Below are 18,681 nucleotides of genomic sequence, written 5' to 3' on the forward strand. Positions count from 1 at the left end.
GTAGTAACAGTAAGGTGAATCCAGACTAACATTATCAAGTACCTCTTGTATATAAATATTTTATTTTAACCGGTTTGTGAAGCACCCTGTACAGACCTGCAGAGATTTTCCTTTGTAAGGGTATGAGCGTAGTATGACTAATAGGGAGCAATATCCTTATTTGGTTACTACACCTCATAGGATGTAGTAATTTAGAAAGGATAAGCTATATCAAGTGTAGGAGAACCACAGTGGAAGAAAAACAAAAATCTTCTGCAGCATCACCAAAGAAAGTGTGCACCAAGTTCCAAGAGCTGCCTCCCGGGCTAACGACCACCACTTTCTTCGCAGGGCCTTTTGCACCGACCATACATGCGCCCTTCCGCGTCCAACTTCAACTTCCTGACGCAGGCCTCTCAACACGCGCCACCGCGTGTCTGGAACAACATCAAGTCCAGCATAGGCAACCTGTTCGGAAATTTCGGCTGAGACGTCGTGGAACTTTACTGGAGTGTGATCATGCGTGGGATCGACGCCTTTCACAGTGAAAGCGATATGTGTGTACCTGCGACGTGTACTTGTGTTGTACTTAGAGGAGGAGCTCTTTTATCCCACCCTTATTTATGTCTATTCACCGTGTTCCAAAACACATAGTACGAGAAAGAAAGCACTTCTTACGCCTCCGTTGTGGGGTTATATCGGCGCACTTGTAAATAATAGTGTCAAGATAGATATCGTATAGATGACAATCGTTCTCCTCTGCTCTTGAAGTTCACCTCGGTGATTCTGAGGTGGAAGGAGAGCCGTGTTCCGAGCGTCAAGATGCGTCATCGAGTTCCTCCAATGTTCATGTCGGTTCAGTCTCATGATAGCTGGTTCCATCTGTGACATCATCCCATTAAGTATTTTGAGATTGCCTGATCTCAAGACAAGTCCCCTGCAAGCTGATTGCGCTGGAAAATGCCAGGTGCGTGACTCGTTTGCTGGTCATTGTATTGCATCAGTTTGTGCTGAGTTTAATTATGTGTGCGCACAATTAAAGGGTATGTCGTTTCATCTTTTATGTGTGAATCCTCCACCGAGCCTAGTGTTATACAGACTTGTGAGCGGTGTTATGCATATCAGATGATATGCCAGAGTCATGTCAGATCAAGTAACACATCTAAATCGAATAAGATACGAAAGGTGTAGCTCACTTAAATGAGGAGGTGAGCTCCTCTGTCATGCACATACTTATCACCTGGCCACACCACGAAACTCACCGTCAGCATCATTTCAGAGTTTTATACATATTTTTTGCCTCTTCATCCAGCACTATTGCTTAGTGATGAGGCCATCATCCCTTTTAGTAGAGTTTCTACTTTTTTAAGAGACAAATTGCGAATCTTCTGTAGTTTTAGGCTTTTGAGTATGAGGAAAACACTGCCTTGTAGCTCATTTGCCCTGCAATGTACCTCTTTTGCACAAGGAAAGAAGACTGCTGAACAGCAGTCTTCTGTAAAAGAAGTCTTCTGTAAAAGAACACACAGCGCAACAGGCTAATCCTACAGAATACTCCCACCCTTAGAAAGAAAAGACATTTTATGTTAAAAAGAGCTGTTTACAAAGGCCTTTAAAAGCAGCTCTCTAACACATTGGGTGGCTTCCACAGAGACCTTTGCAATGGTGCAGCCTTTGAATGTTTCAAGCTAGTTTTAATACAGACTGACAACTTCTGACAGTCATTCCCTGGCCTTAGCACCCCTGAAATGCATGTTCTACAAGCATTCCCTCAGAAGCAATGATCCATTCCTAGCTGGAATTAGAGGTTCTGTTTTGTTGCTTTCCTTAAGCACGCTCTCTCCTGTCCTCTGACTGATTGGGGTGGGGAGTAGAGTTTAATGAACTTTGTGTGTCTTGATACACGGACAAAAATATCACTGACCATTGCAACTATTATTTTGTAACGCAACCAGCGGTTATCAAAATGTGTTGTACTTTCTACTGAGGTACTGAGCCACTTTGCATGCTTTGCTAGAAAACAGGACGTTCTTGCATCAAAATATCCTTTATCCATCATTCACTCTTGCCTAACACGTCAGGGTCCTTTGGCCAATGCCTCCATAGTTCCACCAGCAAGGTGAGGTGCGAGAACAGCAACAGCAGACTACTCCAGTCAGTAGATGGATATGTGTTCCAAGACAGTTCTATCAAACCCCAAATAAACAGCCTGCAAATAAATAAATAAATAAATAACCCAGAGGGAGGCTCGTAAAAATGCCACGTCAGGCATGACACTTGGGAGCTATGGTTACATGACCCTTTGTGCAATGTGTGCACAGGACACTGCAGAACATTACGCTAGCATGGAAGGACATGTTAGACCAGGTGTGCACACACAAATATGACGTCTGCACATTTTGTATAGTACACTAAAACCTCTATTTGGGCTTGTCGGTACATGGATATCATACGTGGATTCGTTGTGTTCCAGTACTTTTAGCAGCATGACATGCTCTACATTGCATTGGCAGAACAAGCCAGCCTAACACAAAAGTGTTGTGCAAATCAGCCATCTAGATGCCTTTAGGCAAGGTACGGAGAGTTTGAGAGCAGACATCAAAACAAACCACTTAACGTGATTAACACTGGCACACTCCAGGGTGATAAGATATGTCCAGTGTTGTGGAATTCAGATACTGTATTAAATCACGGAAATTAAACGCACCACTGTTGGATAAGTGAAGGCAGCTGTCTAACATTTTCCACAGCCGTACCTCAAAATTTCTCGCCGAGGCCCGAAACGAAAGTTTGGATAATAAACGATCGCATGAAATAGAATCCATTCGGTATCGTTTTTTCTGGATGACACGGTATCCAGATAGACGTTGGTTTACTGAGTGATATTGTCCAACAGCGCTTAGCTCCAGATACATGTATTGAAACACCCTGTATGTTTTCCTTACTTGGTAACAGTCGAGAGCCTTGTAGACCAGAGCAGGTAGGGTATACTATGATAGTACCAACTGTAAAACTGGTAGTGCAGTGACCGACAGAATACCATGCCGATGAAATTGCAGGAGAGCAATGGTAAAAGGATCTCTGGATGCATTCATGGTTAAGGATGGGACAAACTCAAGTACAAGTTTATTGCGGGACTCACTGTTGGAGAGATCTAAATTTGCCACAGAACTTACTTTTTTAATTTAATGTAACGAAATCAACTATATTAATTATGTCAATTGCTAATCACCAATAAATAAATAAGTCATATTAACCAAATTAATTTCACACTATACCAACAGTAATGCTAAAATGTCACACGGTTCTTGTCTGTTGCATGAATGAGTGGAACCACGTAAATTCTACGTCAAAACAGAAGCCTTCGCCAACAATGGAAAATCAATGACAACAGAAGAACAATAAAGGGGCCAGGTGACAATACTGCCATGTAAGGATACGGTCAGGAAACATGACTACGGCTTTTCCTTTGTTTGTGCCAATTTTTCTCATCTTCAGATACCTGCAGAGAGATCACACGCACACGTTCAAGCAAACGGCGGTCACTACATGCCTCGACGACCGACCTTATCCATTTTGGTAGGAAACATAGGAGACATAACAGATGGAGGCCCAGAAGGGTGAAGTGCAACGGACGGCCGAGGAATATTTCCTCTGGAATGAAGCGCCAGTTCACAGTCCATTGGTACAGGAAGACACGGCCTAAATCAAAGGCCCTCGTGACATAGGACACTGGGTTGCTTAGCAGGAATGGCAGAGCCAGTAAGAGCTGGAAGCAAAAATTGAGTTCACATTAGTATCGAACCCGTACGGGTGATGGAAGACGCGTACCTGAATGAGGCCGCACGTAACCACGTGAATGAGCGTGTTCTTGATGCCCTGCGTAGACAGAAGCACGAAGAACAGTGCGGGAGCGAAGAGAAGGATGTTCATTTTCACCGAGACGGCTAAACTGTTGGGGGATCACAAGGAGATGACAAATGAGAACTGACATATCAACATCACATGCAGGATAGGAGTTAAAATTTGTAAAGGTGTTTTGGTTGGTACAATGCAACTCTTTTCTATAAGTTTTGTCACTGTAAACTGTGGTGAGATTTCAGGAGCTGCTGCCAATGGTCATTTGTAGCGCAGCTTGGGACAAAAGTTTACGGAACACCCTGGGTGTCGCGTTTCTTCACTGGAGCGACGCCCTAGCAGCAAACAGGAGCGGACACACATACTCAAAGATGGACAGCATAGCCTGTTACCCGTTCCTTACTCAATCTTTCCCTGATAACTAGAAGAGGGACGCTCCGATGAAGAAATACGCCGGTGACATGTTCCGTAAACTTTTTTCCCAACCTGTACCTGGTATAATATCTTCTCACTTGATTCAATCTATACAAACCTGTAAAATGCACAGCCTAAGGCCCACCGTGGATGGAGAAAACATGCAAGTGCTGCGTACAAGAAGAGCATTGCGAAGGTATCACAAAACAGACGCAAAATATAAATGGAGTGGATACGGTACGACGTGAAGCACATCAGGGCGAGGACATACGGAGGCACCTGAGAGCAAGAAAGACACGTCGTCACACAAGGTCGAACCACGCTTGAGAAAATACTGAAATGGCGCATCGAGTCATACTTGCCTTTCTCGTTCGGTGGTAAATGTTGAAGACTAAGAAAATTGTTGCGAGGTAGATGCCAGCGAAGATGTATTGAGCCAAGTAAATGTTTGTGCCATGACTAGTGACGTAGTACAAGAGTGTAAATATGTAGACAAAACCTGCTGGATACCTGCAAGGTACACCCGGACAAAACGGAACATTTTCGTGAAATTAAGAGAAAAATTCCTCCACAGGAATAGAAACTTACACAAGTGGTCCGGTATCACCCTTTAGTTGAGCATAGTCGTATGTACCATTGATAACTCCCTCGACTTCCTGCATATAAGCTTTCCAGTCTATTTCAGTGTCTGCAAAATAAGGCGTTGAAGTTAGAAGCACGAAGCTTTTACACAAAAAACTGGCTGAACACTAAGGGGGTCCCGAAGAAGTTTCATGGGAATGTCTTTATTAGTCTTTCCTGTCTACAACAGAAGACAAAAAAAATATACTGCATCAATAGAGGCAGGCTACGTATATGCGTTTTGCAGAAGCGCGTTTTTCAGGCTGGATTGCAGAAGGTAGAGAAAAGTTAAACAAAACTGTGTGCAATTGAGTTCACATGTGACAGACAAATAACTGGGGTTAGCCATACCACCTGTGATAAGCACAGCTACTTAAACCAATGAAATGAAGGTAATTCACGAATAGCCTGATGTATGCCGGCCCCGAGGAGATGTGCGAGCTCTGCACTAGGCACACATCGCCTTTTCCGTGAACAGCCTGATTTCAATCGTATTTCTTCTATTCACGCATTTTACAAATACCGTCCTGCTGACTGGATATTGCCGCGCAATTTTAAGCGCTTTGCTTTTTTACTTGAGATTCTTGGCGGTGCGTAGATAGGACAACCTCTCTCGCACGAATTCGCTACGCTTCTTATAATAGCGTACCTGGCGGAAAACTTACATGGCACTTTCTCGATCACAACGATGTTCAGAGCAATTTCTGCCACAAGCAGCAGCGGTACTACTACGGACAGAGCGCCGGGATCAAAGAAGACTGTTTTCGGGTTTAAGGTTCGTATGTCGTGCATCACGCGGTTATATGTTACCTTGAAGTACTTGCTGAAAAAATCATTTTTCCGATGGTAATGGTTACGTTTCAAGTGACTTCGAGGTGGCATGATACTGCGTGATGCTATCACACGCTTCAGCCGCCTCAGCAGCTGAAAAATTGCAGAACACTGCAACGCATGGCTTCGCCTATTTTGTACCGTCCTCCGCAGCGCATGGACACAAGAACAGAGAATGTAGTTCGGCAGTCAGTGCGTGCGGCCTGCACTCTCGGCATGCCGACAGCTGATTTTTGTATTAAAGATTGTATCAAGCGACAGAAAAACAAAGAAAAAAAAAACAATCTCGTCTGCATTCAAACAGCGTTCTACATTTCGAAAGAAAAATGTGAAGCATGTGAAGCATCGACAGATAAATATGATAGGCACTGCGCAGCTACACCCGTGCCGGAGGGAAACCGAAACCGAAACGAACAATCACTCAATCACTTTACGGCACTGCCTCCGTGCTCCGGCTGTAGTATATTTTTCTCACGATCTGTAAAAATGGAACCATCTTCGCTTTTATACCTACCTACGTTGCCTTTGCCCACATGTTCCTCTTCTTTCAGTCACGCTCTCACCGTTAGACTGGCTAGATCCTGAAATTCTGGAACTTGCTTTTTGTACGGATGCGCTCGCTAGTGCCACAGTGCTTCAACATACAGACGACAACAAATGCGCGTGGAAAGCGCCAACCAACCAACCATCGCCGCAAAACACTCAGGAAGTTTTCCTTCTTTTCCCGTTTTTCACGTCCAATTTTTGTTTGTCATCCAATTTCATTTGGGTATACTGCAGGATAAATGGCAAGGACGAAGAGGTAAGCTTTGATGAAGGGTATTTTCATCGGGGCAACCGCGGTTTCTTTGAACTGCGTATGGTATCACTACATGATTACACGTATTTATGTTTGTTTCCATCAGGCTTCACCCCTGAAGTTGCCCCGGGAAAAGAACCTGTGATGGAAGGAACACCGCAGAAGCGCGGCGTACCCGATTCTGAAGGAGGTGGGGAAGAGAAGTACTCAGCTCCTGTACTCAGCAGCGCGAAGAAGCTGGAGGCGAAAATAAAAAAATTGGAGCAACGCAAGCTGGAGAAAGACGTAAAGAAGAGGCTTTTCGCGTCGACCTACTCTCGTGAACTGTTCGACAAAAAGGTGCTTTAAACTTTCATTTCAGTTCAATTAAGAACGTCTGCCAATTGGCTTCATCTATCTTGGCAGGTGTCTTCAGCAGTCAATATTCCTCTCGAAGAGACGGTGTACAAGAACCTTACTCCTCTGGAGTTTGACACCGCAGCATTTCTCAAGGATGTGGAGCGCAAGGCCAACCTGCGAGGACGGATTCTCAAGCCACGGAAGAAGGTTCAATTTTGAATGTGCCTGTGGATAACCACGAGCTAATTATGTGTTTGTCACCAGGACCCCGAACCTCCTCTTACACTCTTGGAAACAACGAAGACGTACCAAGAGGCACCGAGCCTTAAAAATGTCTATCGCCCGCCAACCTATAGTCTCCAGGGCGCTCCTCCAGGACATTCGCGTCATCTCTACGAGTGCGTGACGAAACTTGACAGACTAGATTTATCGTGATATGACTATTGTGCTGCAAGACGTAAGAAGGTTTCTAGTCTTGCTTTCGTATTTCAGCTTGTTGTCAACAATAGCTAGGATTCTGCAACCTTTCAAAGAAGTATGCAACCCAAAGAACATCCCCACGTTCTAGAAGGAAATAAAATCCATAAAAAATTCAGGGAACGTATCACAACAGCCAGCCGTGATATGTTCACAATGGACACAGACATCCTTGCGCGTAGGGTAGGGCGAAATAAACATACAGGGTGTTTCACGAAAAAATGTGCCAAAGTTTTTTTTTTTTAAAAGTGGTTCATCGCACACCAAGACTTACTGCATAGTGTTACCAGTGGTGTGAGGATACTATTCTTTTGTTTTGCCAAAAATATGCACAAAAACATCTGTAGTAACAAAGACAATAGTGAGAACGTATGTTCGATCCGTTTTATTCCACGATAGGAGGAGTGGCATGGGTAGTCCCCAAGTTAGAGAGAGACTTTTAATATTAGACGCCTGCAAGGAAATAGCTTCTATTGAATTGCGGTTCTTTATGACCATTATATAAACATGCAGCTTCCACCACAGAGAAAATGGCCAGGTGTACAACTGCACCACCATACGAGACCTATAAAGGCACCAACTCTTCACCTTCCTTCACCTTTAATATTATTGCTATATATGAGACTATGATGCATGATAAAGAAATAAATACTATGTGTGCACTAAACAGATTTTCGGCTCACACCCTGATGTTCATAAGCCAACATATCTTATGTACACTATGTTTGTATGGCAAACCTGTCATTTTCTATTGGCTCCGTTGAGGTTTGCATTACAGTGGAACGTACAAGCATAAATATACTCTGTAATGTACAAGGTGTCGTGCAGAACCGTCTCGTAACGAGGTTTGCAGAATTAACGAGTGCTACGTGGAGGACACGTACTAAATTTTCTTCCAGAAAGACAAACCAACAAATGCCGTACAGCTTGTCGTGGTAGTAAGCATAGGACTCCACCTCAATATCTGTGCGATACGTAGACAAGCTTCAAAATAAAGGCACAATGCTTTTGAAAGACTAGCAAGTGCCACTGACATTCCATCATTCATTCTCATTCACTGGTCTTAAAGAATCGTAGCTAGCATTCCGGGGTTTAGTTTACCTTAACCAAAATTTTTCGCACTATATTATGCATATATAATAACTTATCTAATAAATTACACTCTGATTAAAAATGAGGTACAGATAGAACGAAAAACTTGCAAAGGCTCAGCAAGTACTCTTGCGGACACATACACAATGCCACTGCGCTAGAATAGAAGCTGGGTTGGTATAATGCTTGTGGGGTATCCACAAGTTACAACCAGATGACATGAGAATGATGATGATGGTGGTGATGATGGTGGTGGTCTCTGCTCCACAAAGGTCTTGAGAATCATGCCCTACTGACAGTTAACATAGAGAGCTATGTGTTTTATAGTGCAATATATGTTTTTGGAGCTGCAAATGTGTGACACTCTAGCAGATTCGTTAACACTGTTTGTGGGAATATCGAAACAAATCTGGAAGAGCCATTGTGTTCACAATGAATGCCCAGAGAGTGTTATTTCATTGTTTGCACAACAGAAAAATTAGTGGTCCTTTCTGCAAAACTGTTCCATGTCAGTAACAATTAGTTACTAAAGGACATTTGCATATAGTACCTGTCAGAGGGCAACAAACATCATCATGCTGGACATGATGCTGGACAAGTGTGTGATGATGCTGTTTGTAGCTGAACAAGTCCAGAACTGGTAGACCCACTTTGACACGCGGAATGGTACTTGCTGGCAAAAAATACGATGAAACCCCAGTGATACAATTTTTCTGGGAATGTAAAAAATAAAAATCCTGCATCCAGTTTTGGGCTATCAACAGTTGTACTTAAAGCAAATATAGGAAAACAGTTCCTATGACAAGCTAGGGGTACTCTTCATAGCAGGTCCAGCCCATGCAGGCAGTGGCGTAGCCACATACGTATTTCAGGACGGGTTCAATGGGGACTTCACATGGGGAGGAGGATTCCCCCTCGTCTCCCTTTCCCAAATGCACTACTAAAGGAGATTTTGGGGAGGAGGAGGGGAGTGAACACCCCCACACCTGGCTGAAGCACCCACAACGCCATCACACAGTGGCTAGAGCCCCTGTACAGTGCAAGACACACGACATGGAAAAAGTTCCATTTGTACAGCACAGCAGAAAGCATAGTTTTGCAAAGCGTGGCATCCAAGGAGACCTCACCTCACCTCACCTCACCATTACGAGGAATCTGATGCTGCCAGCAAGAACATCACATCATTTGAGGAACCATATATAATCCGAGGTCATATCACTGGGGTTCCACTGTACCTAAAGATGAACGGTCCCTCGTCCCTACGGAGCTTTAAATGGCACAGACAATACAATGATATCAGGAAATGCATAGTAGATCGCTCAGGTCCCCAGCTGGAACACATTTTGTGTGTCAGTGAACACTTTCCTTGGCATGGGAGCGAGCAAGGGCAATCGACAAACACTGAACCCACTGTTCAGTGTTTTTGCTGTCTTTTGCTTTGAGAACAAAAGTCCTATCTGACGTGAAGATTTCAAACGCCTTGGGAATGTTTCGGCCACGGCTGCTGATTGGACGCACACTCCTAATTTGGCTTACCTCGATTGGCTGCGCCTCCTTGTCGTCCTTCTGGAATAAAGTCATTATCTTAGTGCTGCGCATAAAACTTCCGAGAGAGGTACAGTGACGTTCAAGACCTTTGTGGTTTTGGATTCCATGTTTTTTTTTTGTTTTTGTAAAGCCAGGGTTCAAAAATATGGTTTTATTTTGGGACCTGCAAAATACGGTAAAATTGGGGCAATATACTGGGTAGAAAAGTACATTTTCAGGTGGAAATAAATAAATAAAAAAATAGCGCGCTTCGCATTTCAGACAAACATAAGACCCTAGCAGCCGGTGTGCATATGCCCCAAGCAGCACAACGTCTTTGTCCAATATTGGCAATACTGGGCCGATATTGCTGATGTCCAGCCAATATTTGGCCACTATATTGTGTTTGGGAGGTGAACTTTGGCAAATTTGTGGCAGGGGTTTCTCAGCTTTTACCCGAAGTGACGAAGCAAATCGGCGGGTAAAAACAGGTTTAGGGTTCAACTCTAAAACACAGGGCTCTTTTTTTATATCTGTCAAAAAAAGCTAAAGAAACAGGCTGTACAATAAGGTGCATACATTTTTTTTGTCCTGTTCTCATGGCTGGCAAAAAAACTCAGAGAGGTCCCATAACCAAAATAAGGTTGGCACGCCCAGTGGTTCACACGGTTACTATGAAGTTTTAGTAGATTTGAGGCACACCACAAAAGCGATACGACAAAACAAGCTGTCAAATCAAAGATGACCAACATGACGTAGGCCACTTCCAAGGAATAAGGTGATTGGCTCATCAAGTTTTTACGGAACACCTTTCTAGCTACTAGAACTCACTACTGTTACCAGGAGTACAAAATCTACCTACAATCGAGCTACAATGCATTCGTAGTAGCTAATAATGGCCAGGAACCACGAAAGATGGGTAGAAGAAAAGTACTTACCAAGCCACGATATGAAAGGTGTGCACCCGACAGCGTGAAGTATCGTGTTCTCCAGTGTCTGAACAGTTTCCATTTCTTCTTTTTCTCTTTTAACTGACCCTGATTAAGTGATTAAATTGATTAAGTGCTTACAGTCCACGCCTCCCTCAGGTGTTACCAGCCCACAAAACTGTCGAGCTTGTTTCCGCGCATACCTCAATGACAGGTTCGCCTCCCTCTTGTAGAAACCCTTGAGCCCTATCAGGATGATTGCACAGGAAGCAACCCCAGAGGGTTAGCGGGCCGTTATATTCAAAGACGTCGAAGAACCTCTCGCACCGTAGTTCTCCTATGAGGTGGTCCTGGTCCTGTTTGAAAAGGGGAGAACAGGAATATGTAACTGGAACTGATGTGTGCAGCAGTGCAAAAATTTGATTGAGAGTTTCCCCCACCTTTGCAGATGGAAATGACGATGTTACTAATGCCAGGAATGACTTGTTGTCGTACTTGAGGATGTCCCAGCAGTTTTTAAGACTGCTCACTGACGACTCTCGAGTGCTCAATGCATTTGAAGCACGTGCCTGGAACCATCGTTCGATATCTGAGTCAGACTCAAAAGCATATACTACCAAAATGAAAATGTTGGTACCCACCACTTGTGCAATGCAGTACAATTTCTTTCAAAGCCCTCATATAATGTATACGAATCATGCATAGCGGGTTTCGGTACAGCAGTGAACAGAGGGCTTGTTACAATGAAGTACCGTGCTCGCAAATAAGGCATAACACAGCCCGAGGTTGCACAACACAGATGGTAACACAAGAACTGATCCATGTGAACATGTTGCACCTTACAGGGATTATGGTATGAATGCAATCGTGAACACAAAAGATACCAACATCATTTGGCTTGAGTAGGCAGAAAAAAAATGCATAAAGTCTCGGTGTGATGAATACACTGTTTGACATGTATTCTTGGCCAGAAAAAAACAACAACGTAGAAATGAAAAACAAAAACAAAAGCAGCAATGAAAAAAAAAAATCATAAAATGCGTAAAGTCTTCGCACGATGAATACACTGTTTGACATGTATTTTTGTCAGAAAAGAGAAATGAAAAACAAAAATAGCAATGCCAAAAAAATCATAAAATTGCATAAAGTCTCTCTGTGATGAATACACTGTTTGACGTGTATTCTTGGAGAGAAAAATGCAACAACATAGAAATGAAAACAAAAAACAGCAATGAAAAAAAATATATAAAAATGCACACACTCACTGCTCTAGAAAAAAGGGTCCCACCTGCAACGCGAGGAACATCAGATGGATCCACAGTCTTGGATTCCTCGTTTTCATAACAAAGAGGGTCTTGCTGTAGAGACAATGTTCTCCCTTGCCCTGGCAAGCAAACTGCAGGATGGCGTGCTTTCTCGATTTTCTTTCTGAAGTAATTAAGAAAGTGACATATATATATATGTTATCACAACAAGCCGAGCAGAAATGGGTTTCTTACCTTCGATTGTGCACTTCGACGGTAGAGGCAACTTCACAAAGACAACCTGCATGTATGCCTTGATCTTGTCTAGGTGCTTCTCGCAAAAATGTTGAACAGCATCCCGCATCGGATATGGCTCGAACACAGAAATCCTCTGCACATCAAGCAGCATGGTTTTCTTCATATGACACTTTGCATGTAGGACTTTTCAGATGCACATGCAAACAGGGATTTTGCCAGCACCCCCAATACCCCTCGAAGATCTTACAACACCCCCAACTAACCTGACTAATAGAAAGGCCCAAATCAGCAGCAGATATAGCTGTCATCACCGCTGCTCCCATCTTACGGGAATACCAATCCTCAAAGCACAAGGGGTGTTTCAAAGAATTGGGGGGAGAGGGGACGTCATTACTACAATACTAATTAAGCTAAGGTTGTAACAGCTCTATGTTTTTGTTGCCAACATATGTATAAACCCGAAATGAACAAAGGCCTCCCTGCAAAGAGGTGCACAGGAAACATAGAGAGGGGGTGATTTTGGGGTAAGGGCGCTGGAGGGGTCCGGATAAATTACCGCTTAAATAGGGTTCTTCGTTTTTGAGTTTTATGATTTTTCAAATTCGGGGGGGGGATCAGGTGCTATTTACAAACGAGAACTCTGGGAGAAATCGGGCACTACAATCTCTGTTTGATAAGTCATCGGGGAACTTTCGGGTGAAGCGAAAGGCATATGAAACAAGCCACTGCTGTGACACTGGGACGAGAAAGAAGAATCTTTATATTTCCGCGCGGAGCTGGGGCAGTGAACGACCACGGTATTCAAACACTTGTCCGAGCTCCACAAAAACTCGCCTTTTTTCTCCCGCAGGTGGGGATTATAAAAGGAGGACAAATAGGTTGTCACAAATAGCACTCTTTGCTGATATTATGATTCACTTTTCCGGTGGTTTACCTAGAATGACAAGTCGAAGGACCACAAGGATTTCATGTAGATTTCGGGTTTTACCCGAAAACAAAGAACCCTATGCATAAAATATTCGTACAGAGCTAAGCTGGGTCCACCCACAGGAAGGAGCTGATGACTTTAGTTTAATAATTTAGTTTAAACCTCCACTGACTGACCTGCGACGACGGTCGGACCTTCCTCGTGACCACAACCACATTTTCTTCCTCCGCCGCTGAACTTGCAGCAGCGTCCGTAGTGGCACCTCCGTTGCTCCCTTGATTGTTGGAACTGAGAGACCCATCGTGGGGACTTTGAAGCCGAGAACCTATGTCAACGTACGGAGGAGGAGTGGCGGAAGAAGAAGAATACGAAGGGGTTGGAATGGCTACAGATGCTGGAGGCAGGGGGGAGGGGTTGGAGGGTTCAACGTCCTCCTGGATCGATGGCTCGAGGAGGAGCTCCGGAATGGGTCGAGGAATGCTGCTCGTGATGGACACGGTCATTATGGGACGGCCGGTCATGACCTCTTCTGTAAGTGTTGGGATGCTGCAAGAACAGGAAGTCATTGTATAGACCTGGTCGCGTTACTCTCAAACCACTAGTCTCTGTGTGTTCCTTAGCCTTGTTCCCAGCGACGGCACAGCAATAGGGGTGGATTGCCAAAATCGTTCTTCCCACTGGGATGAATGCTGGTGGCCGCCGTCTTTAATGAGCGTGACTTGACCGTGACATAACATTCCATATATAACTGGTCAACCGGTAAACATTTGAGAGACGTACCAACGTTCGAAAGATCGAGGAAAAAGAAGATTGTTTCCTCCCGCGTGCGGAGTGCTGGCCGATGCGATGTCTTTTCTACACAGGTTCCCGAGTGGGAGAAAACATATGGGCGCGAAACTGTGATTACCACACGGTGGCGGCACCCATTCCTCGAATCGCTTTTTTGTGTATAGCTGGCAACGGAGAAGATACGCAACTCGAGGGTAAAAATGCGTATTCTAGGTCACAAACATGGAACCCTTAAATCAAAAACCTATGCTTCGGGACAAGTTAACTCCTACGGGTCAATTCCTTTCGAAAGTCTGAAGCCGTCCGTGGTTGGCTTAGTGTCGCGACTTAGTCTGCCTGCACACTTCAAACAGCTAACTGCTCACTGTCCGTATTGTGGAAACGCTCGTCAAAGGCGACATCCACACTTTTAAAGCAAACACACAAAACATTTGAGCTAACAAAATACGTGAATAAGCTTTCCTGTCTGACATTTACCGACAAGGCGCATTAATGTGAAATTCGACAAAAACAATTATAATAAAGCGAGAACATCAAATGTCACAGAACTCAATCAAGCGTAACAAATCAAGTTAATCAAACCAACCAAACGCTGCACAAGGATTCTAGAACAAGAAGGATACCCAACACAACAAGCATGCTACGGAAGCACAAATTTTATTTCTAACTCTCGAGAGTGGAAGTATACCAATATGTACGAGCCCGATGATCTGCGCTTCTTTGCTCTTGGCGGTGATCGCTACAAGTACACTCATCAAGTGAAACAGGAAGCAGGTGCTAAGTGAAATGTGAACACACCTGATGCTCTTATGAGCTGATGTTGTGACCGTTACACCACAGCTGGACACTCTGCTGCCACCAGCATGATTACCCAAGAGGCTCAGGTTGTGCCGGCTATTGAGAGCAGAAAGGCTTCTGTTGACTGGGGAGCTCGAGCTCAACTTGGATGACATGCTGTTGTGTAACCCGCAGGGTGAACTCAGTCGGCTGCTGCTCTGCATGTGACCTGCAGGTGACCCAATGCATTAGCGGCAGGAAAATTGGGAAAATAGGAGAGGTACCGGCGTTGCTTGCGCGATAAATGAAACATATTTCGGGTACGCAGAAAATTTAGTACGTGACTCGACAGGAATGCTTACCTTGCATCTGATTCACGGAAGGAAGCCTAGTCATACTACGGTGAATCAGCTGCTGAGCCGAGCCTAAGTGCCCCGCAGATCGTGCTGCGCCCTCGTGGGAACCCAAACCTGCCGATCTGGCCGAGACGCTCGTTCGACTGCCCGCGCGACTAGCGGTTGGCAAGTCCTGTCGGCTGCCACCAACTTTAACTATTGTCACTCCACCCGTCGTTTGGTTTATGACCTGGGACCTAAAAAAACAAAACAAAAAAAAGAAACGGTTCATTCAAAGAATAGCTGCCCATGAAGCCATTTCCAATGGCCGGTGCGCAAGTGCAGACTCTACTACCTGTGTGAGGTAGCGACGGCAGCATCGGCTTTCAGTTGTTGGAGGTAGTAACGAATAGTAGATGATGCGGCAGGTTCGGTGACTTGGGTGCAGATCTGGTGTAGGAACCGCGGGAGGAGCATGGGGAATGCGTCGGAAATATGTTTGATCTCTCGAAGCAGCGTCACTGCCGTGTTGTGGTCCGCTTTAGCCAGCTGGGATACCTGAAACTCCATGCACTCGCGGCCCCTTTCCTGCGGAGCAACCCGAGAGAACACATTTTTGCGTCGGACGATACCCAAAAGTCCCAAAAGATGGGGCGATCGAGACGCGTTCTCACCAGACTGAGACGCCCGACGATACCCATTATGTGTGCAACGGCAACCAGGTGGGTGGGCTGAGCTTGAGCTACGGCTTTCATTTTCTTCAGGTATTCGGCGAAGAGTAACGGCTTAGCCGATGCCATCTCTTGGAAGATTCGCAACACAGAGCCTGCTGTCGTGGCACTTCCCAGACATGTGCTTAATTGAGGAAGGTTGCTCTCCAACAGCTACAAACAGATAAACGCAATACGTGAGCAGCTAAGCGCTCGATCAGCATAACGGAGTCACATATGTTGAAAAAGAAAGCTGTGTATGTTTGAAAGCCGTGGAGGATGCCCTGTGCCAGTGCAATGACGTTAATTCAAGATTGCTGACATTAATTTGAAGCTCTGGATAATTTGAACTGACGTTCAGGTCCCATCAGGATCACGAGTACCCTCAATCAGAGTCACTCTCTTTAGTTTGAACTCAGCTTTATTCAAACAAGCTTTTGGTCCCCTTCGAGTTTGAATTAACGGGACTAAACTGTGCAAGGCTGCAGTGTTTTTCATATTCCCAGGTATGTTACAGTCTTGCTTTTTGAAGTGGAATTTACATCTATTCAAATGCTTATGTGGCTGAAATTTAGGAAATACCATGTAACATTTTGGTGTGGAACTGAATGAATTAAATTGGTGCAATTAACATGTTTTAATTATTAATTCATTATTAATAATAATTATAATAATGTTAATTCATAAAATTAATCAGGGGTTAATTTGGTTTGGTACAGAATGCCTGTACTGCGACTAATCAAGCTGCACAGCACACAACCACAAAATTCTAAAAAAAGAAACAACTGCTTACGGAGGGCTTGTGCTTGGCAACAAGTTCGAAGAGCGCTAGAAGGCTAAGCTTATCCGCGCTTTCACAAAGAGGAAGGAGAGAGATGAGAGCCATCAGATGATCATGAATGGGATCTTTCTTCACCACGTAGATTGATGGAAGCACGCGAGCAAGAGCGTAGTTTCCTGAAAGAATGAATTATTATAACTTTATTTTCAATTACATTCACACCTTCCAGTCACATTAAAGGGGTGATAAGGTACTACTATTTCTCCTCCCGTTATGAAAAACGCTACTACCTTGAGAGCAATACAAGAGGAACGCGACCCATTCATTGCCTTGTTATAACGTTATTTTAAGTGCAAAGGACATCAAGTTTGCACCTCCTTTCTCCAATCCTTCTCTATGTACACAACTACTTCAACTATGGGCACAATAAAATGTCACTCACCGCTTATGACACTATCTACAATGGGCTGTACATGCGGTGAAAGGAGCTCTGCATTGTTGATGGCAGCCAGTGACAAGTAACGCGACAGATTATGGCTAAGCTCCTTGTTGCCCCGGTGGAGAAACTTGATGGCCACAGGGAGGGCAAGTTTCATAACGGATTTTTTGTTGTGATTCTGTCAAGGTAAAAGCAGCGATTTATGGGCACGGAAAGATGTAACTTCCTTATTAGCAATATAGAGAAAGTATGTCATCAGAACTCGTTCTAATAAATTCCGGTATGTTCGTACCAGAAAGATGCAGCTGACGATGTCAGACGCAATTTTTGTATGAGGAGGATCTTCGTCTTTTTGAGATGGCCGCAAGTCGTGGTTCAGACAGGACTCTAAAAGGGAAACTAGGGCGAGCGCATGCTGCTCTATTGTGCCCGTATCCCTGTACACATAGAAAATAAGCTTTCAGTCCTGTTGTGCTCAAATGACAGTGCAAGGAAACAAGTGACTTGCCTGATAGCTGATGTCACCCTTGTTATGCATATCTCCACCACACTCTGAATGTTGTCGCTATGCAAAAAATCAGAGGCACTCGCGATTTCCTTGATCTTAGTGATAACTTCGGAGAGATCTCCTACTATCTTCTGATCATCCACAGAGAACAAGTCACCTGCACGTGACAGGTCCTTGTTCTCTAGCACTTGGGCAAGAAGTTCGTGCATAGTCACATAATAGCCTAGGAGGAAGGCTGTTAACTGTGGTCAATCACATCTGAAATGTAATGAAAGGCCAATGAGCTTTGAAACGGGAGCTTCGCGCACTCAAAGACAAGTTCTGACAATACGAATGTGTATCTCGGACTCTCGGACTGAGCTATTGTCGTTGCTCAAAGGCGGCATATCAATCTGACAGGTCTCCGTCTCAACGCTCCCAGTATAGTATCAATGCCAACCATTCCAAGTTAAGATAGCCGGGGTGATAATACGTGTGCTTACTATCGCGTTGCAGATACGACTGGCTATTTGTGGAAGCATATTCCGAAAACTTTCTGAAACGTGACTTACTTCCAAGCTCCACGTTGACGCATTGTAATTCGGAAACTGCTCGTCTGCCTTTCAGAAACTTATCTAGGCTCAGTAGCGACTACCATACAAGAGGCTTTCATTTTCCAAGGAAAAATGCAACAGTGATCTAGCACTTCATTCCAATTCTTTAAAAGCGAGAAAAATTATACACATAGCCAGGCGTCAATCACCCATACCCTGTCATGCAGGACCCTGCAACGTCCCCCGGTCCATTCTCATCTGTCTGTTGAAGGCACACGCGGACAAGGAACAGGGGCTTCAAAGGTTATCCAAACTAACTTTTAGTAACCTTGCAAATTACTAACACGATGCAGTAGTTTTTCGGCTAACGCAACTAAACAGAAGGCACTTTTTGTTTTCGTTGTTTTCTTTGCACAATGTTGCCAGTTCCGGAAGTGCAGCGCAAGGCCGCCATTGTGGTTTCGTTTTCGTTTTCTGTATCTACGTCCACAGGGAACCCATCAGTACAGGATC

The 18,681-nt window shown here is 44.3% G+C and overlaps 3 protein-coding genes across 8 annotated transcripts; 1 reads left to right on the plus strand and 2 right to left on the minus strand.

Moving 5' to 3' along the window:
* Positions 1 to 2,007: 2,007 nt before the first annotated feature.
* On the minus strand, positions 2,008 to 5,877 carry LOC135369669 (lethal(2)neighbour of tid protein-like). The gene is made up of 9 exons (XM_064603168.1): positions 5,538 to 5,877; positions 4,840 to 4,939; positions 4,614 to 4,761; positions 4,370 to 4,530; positions 3,811 to 3,931; positions 3,546 to 3,748; positions 3,420 to 3,481; positions 2,925 to 3,060; positions 2,008 to 2,188 (listed from the first exon to the last, which is right to left on the minus strand). Exons 1-9 carry the CDS (start codon positions 5,752 to 5,754, stop codon positions 2,035 to 2,037), a joined length of 1,302 nt encoding a protein of 433 aa, XP_064459238.1. The 5' UTR covers positions 5,755 to 5,877; the 3' UTR covers positions 2,008 to 2,034.
* A 359-nt stretch (positions 5,878 to 6,236) lies between these two features.
* On the plus strand, positions 6,237 to 7,436 carry LOC135369670 (uncharacterized). The gene is made up of 5 exons (XM_064603169.1): positions 6,237 to 6,505; positions 6,609 to 6,841; positions 6,908 to 7,048; positions 7,106 to 7,239; positions 7,334 to 7,436. Exons 1-5 carry the CDS (start codon positions 6,361 to 6,363, stop codon positions 7,407 to 7,409), a joined length of 729 nt encoding a protein of 242 aa, XP_064459239.1. The 5' UTR covers positions 6,237 to 6,360; the 3' UTR covers positions 7,410 to 7,436.
* Positions 6,263 to 18,583, minus strand: LOC135369666 (ventricular zone-expressed PH domain-containing protein 1-like). Of its 6 annotated transcripts, none has more exons than XM_064603166.1 (17): positions 18,384 to 18,582; positions 17,636 to 17,893; positions 17,420 to 17,564; positions 17,131 to 17,305; positions 16,701 to 16,864; positions 15,872 to 16,081; positions 15,553 to 15,785; positions 15,225 to 15,454; positions 14,884 to 15,091; positions 13,473 to 13,842; positions 12,366 to 12,501; positions 12,155 to 12,294; positions 11,307 to 11,435; positions 11,070 to 11,222; positions 10,876 to 10,974; positions 9,947 to 9,973; positions 6,263 to 6,292 (listed from the first exon to the last, which is right to left on the minus strand). In XM_064603166.1, the coding sequence occupies exons 2-17, from the start codon at positions 17,842 to 17,844 to the stop codon at positions 6,278 to 6,280; spliced, it is 2,643 nt and encodes an 880-aa protein (XP_064459236.1). In that variant the 5' UTR covers positions 17,845 to 17,893; positions 18,384 to 18,582; the 3' UTR covers positions 6,263 to 6,277. The 6 variants fall into 6 exon arrangements, with proteins under 6 accessions (XP_064459236.1, XP_064459235.1, XP_064459234.1 ...); XM_064603165.1 differs by having other exon boundaries at positions 9,947 to 9,976; XM_064603164.1 differs by lacking the exon at positions 6,263 to 6,292 and adding an exon at positions 7,607 to 7,771 and having other exon boundaries at positions 9,947 to 9,976; positions 18,384 to 18,583.
* Between the last annotated feature and the right edge of the window lie 98 nt (positions 18,584 to 18,681).

The sequence above is a fragment of the Ornithodoros turicata genome, chromosome 10, assembly GCF_037126465.1.
Source record: "Ornithodoros turicata isolate Travis chromosome 10, ASM3712646v1, whole genome shotgun sequence".
NCBI classification, from domain to species: domain Eukaryota; kingdom Metazoa; phylum Arthropoda; class Arachnida; order Ixodida; family Argasidae; genus Ornithodoros; species Ornithodoros turicata.

Coding starts and splice junctions, on each gene's coding strand:
- LOC135369669 (XM_064603168.1), bottom strand. CDS start 5,754: ATGCCACCTCGAAGTCACTTGAAACGTAACCATTACCATCGGAAAAAT. Junction 3,061..3,419: donor CGTAGTCATGTTTCCTGACC/GTATCCTTACAT, acceptor GAATGCATCCAG/AGATCCTTTTACCATTGCTC. Junction 2,189..2,924: donor AGGCTCTCGACTGTTACCAA/GTAAGGAAAACA, acceptor ATTTATTTGCAG/GCTGTTTATTTGGGGTTTGA.
- LOC135369670 (XM_064603169.1), top strand. CDS start 6,361: ATGCGCGTGGAAAGCGCCAACCAACCAACCATCGCCGCAAAACACTCA. Junction 6,842..6,907: donor GTGAACTGTTCGACAAAAAG/GTGCTTTAAACT, acceptor CTATCTTGGCAG/GTGTCTTCAGCAGTCAATAT. Junction 7,049..7,105: donor TTCTCAAGCCACGGAAGAAG/GTTCAATTTTGA, acceptor GTTTGTCACCAG/GACCCCGAACCTCCTCTTAC.
- LOC135369666 (XM_064603161.1), bottom strand. CDS start 17,844: ATGCACGAACTTCTTGCCCAAGTGCTAGAGAACAAGGACCTGTCACGT. Junction 16,082..16,700: donor TTGCCAAGCACAAGCCCTCC/GTAAGCAGTTGT, acceptor ATCTGTTTGTAG/CTGTTGGAGAGCAACCTTCC. Junction 11,436..12,154: donor TGATGTTCCTCGCGTTGCAG/GTGGGACCCTTT, acceptor CGATGGTTCCAG/GCACGTGCTTCAAATGCATT.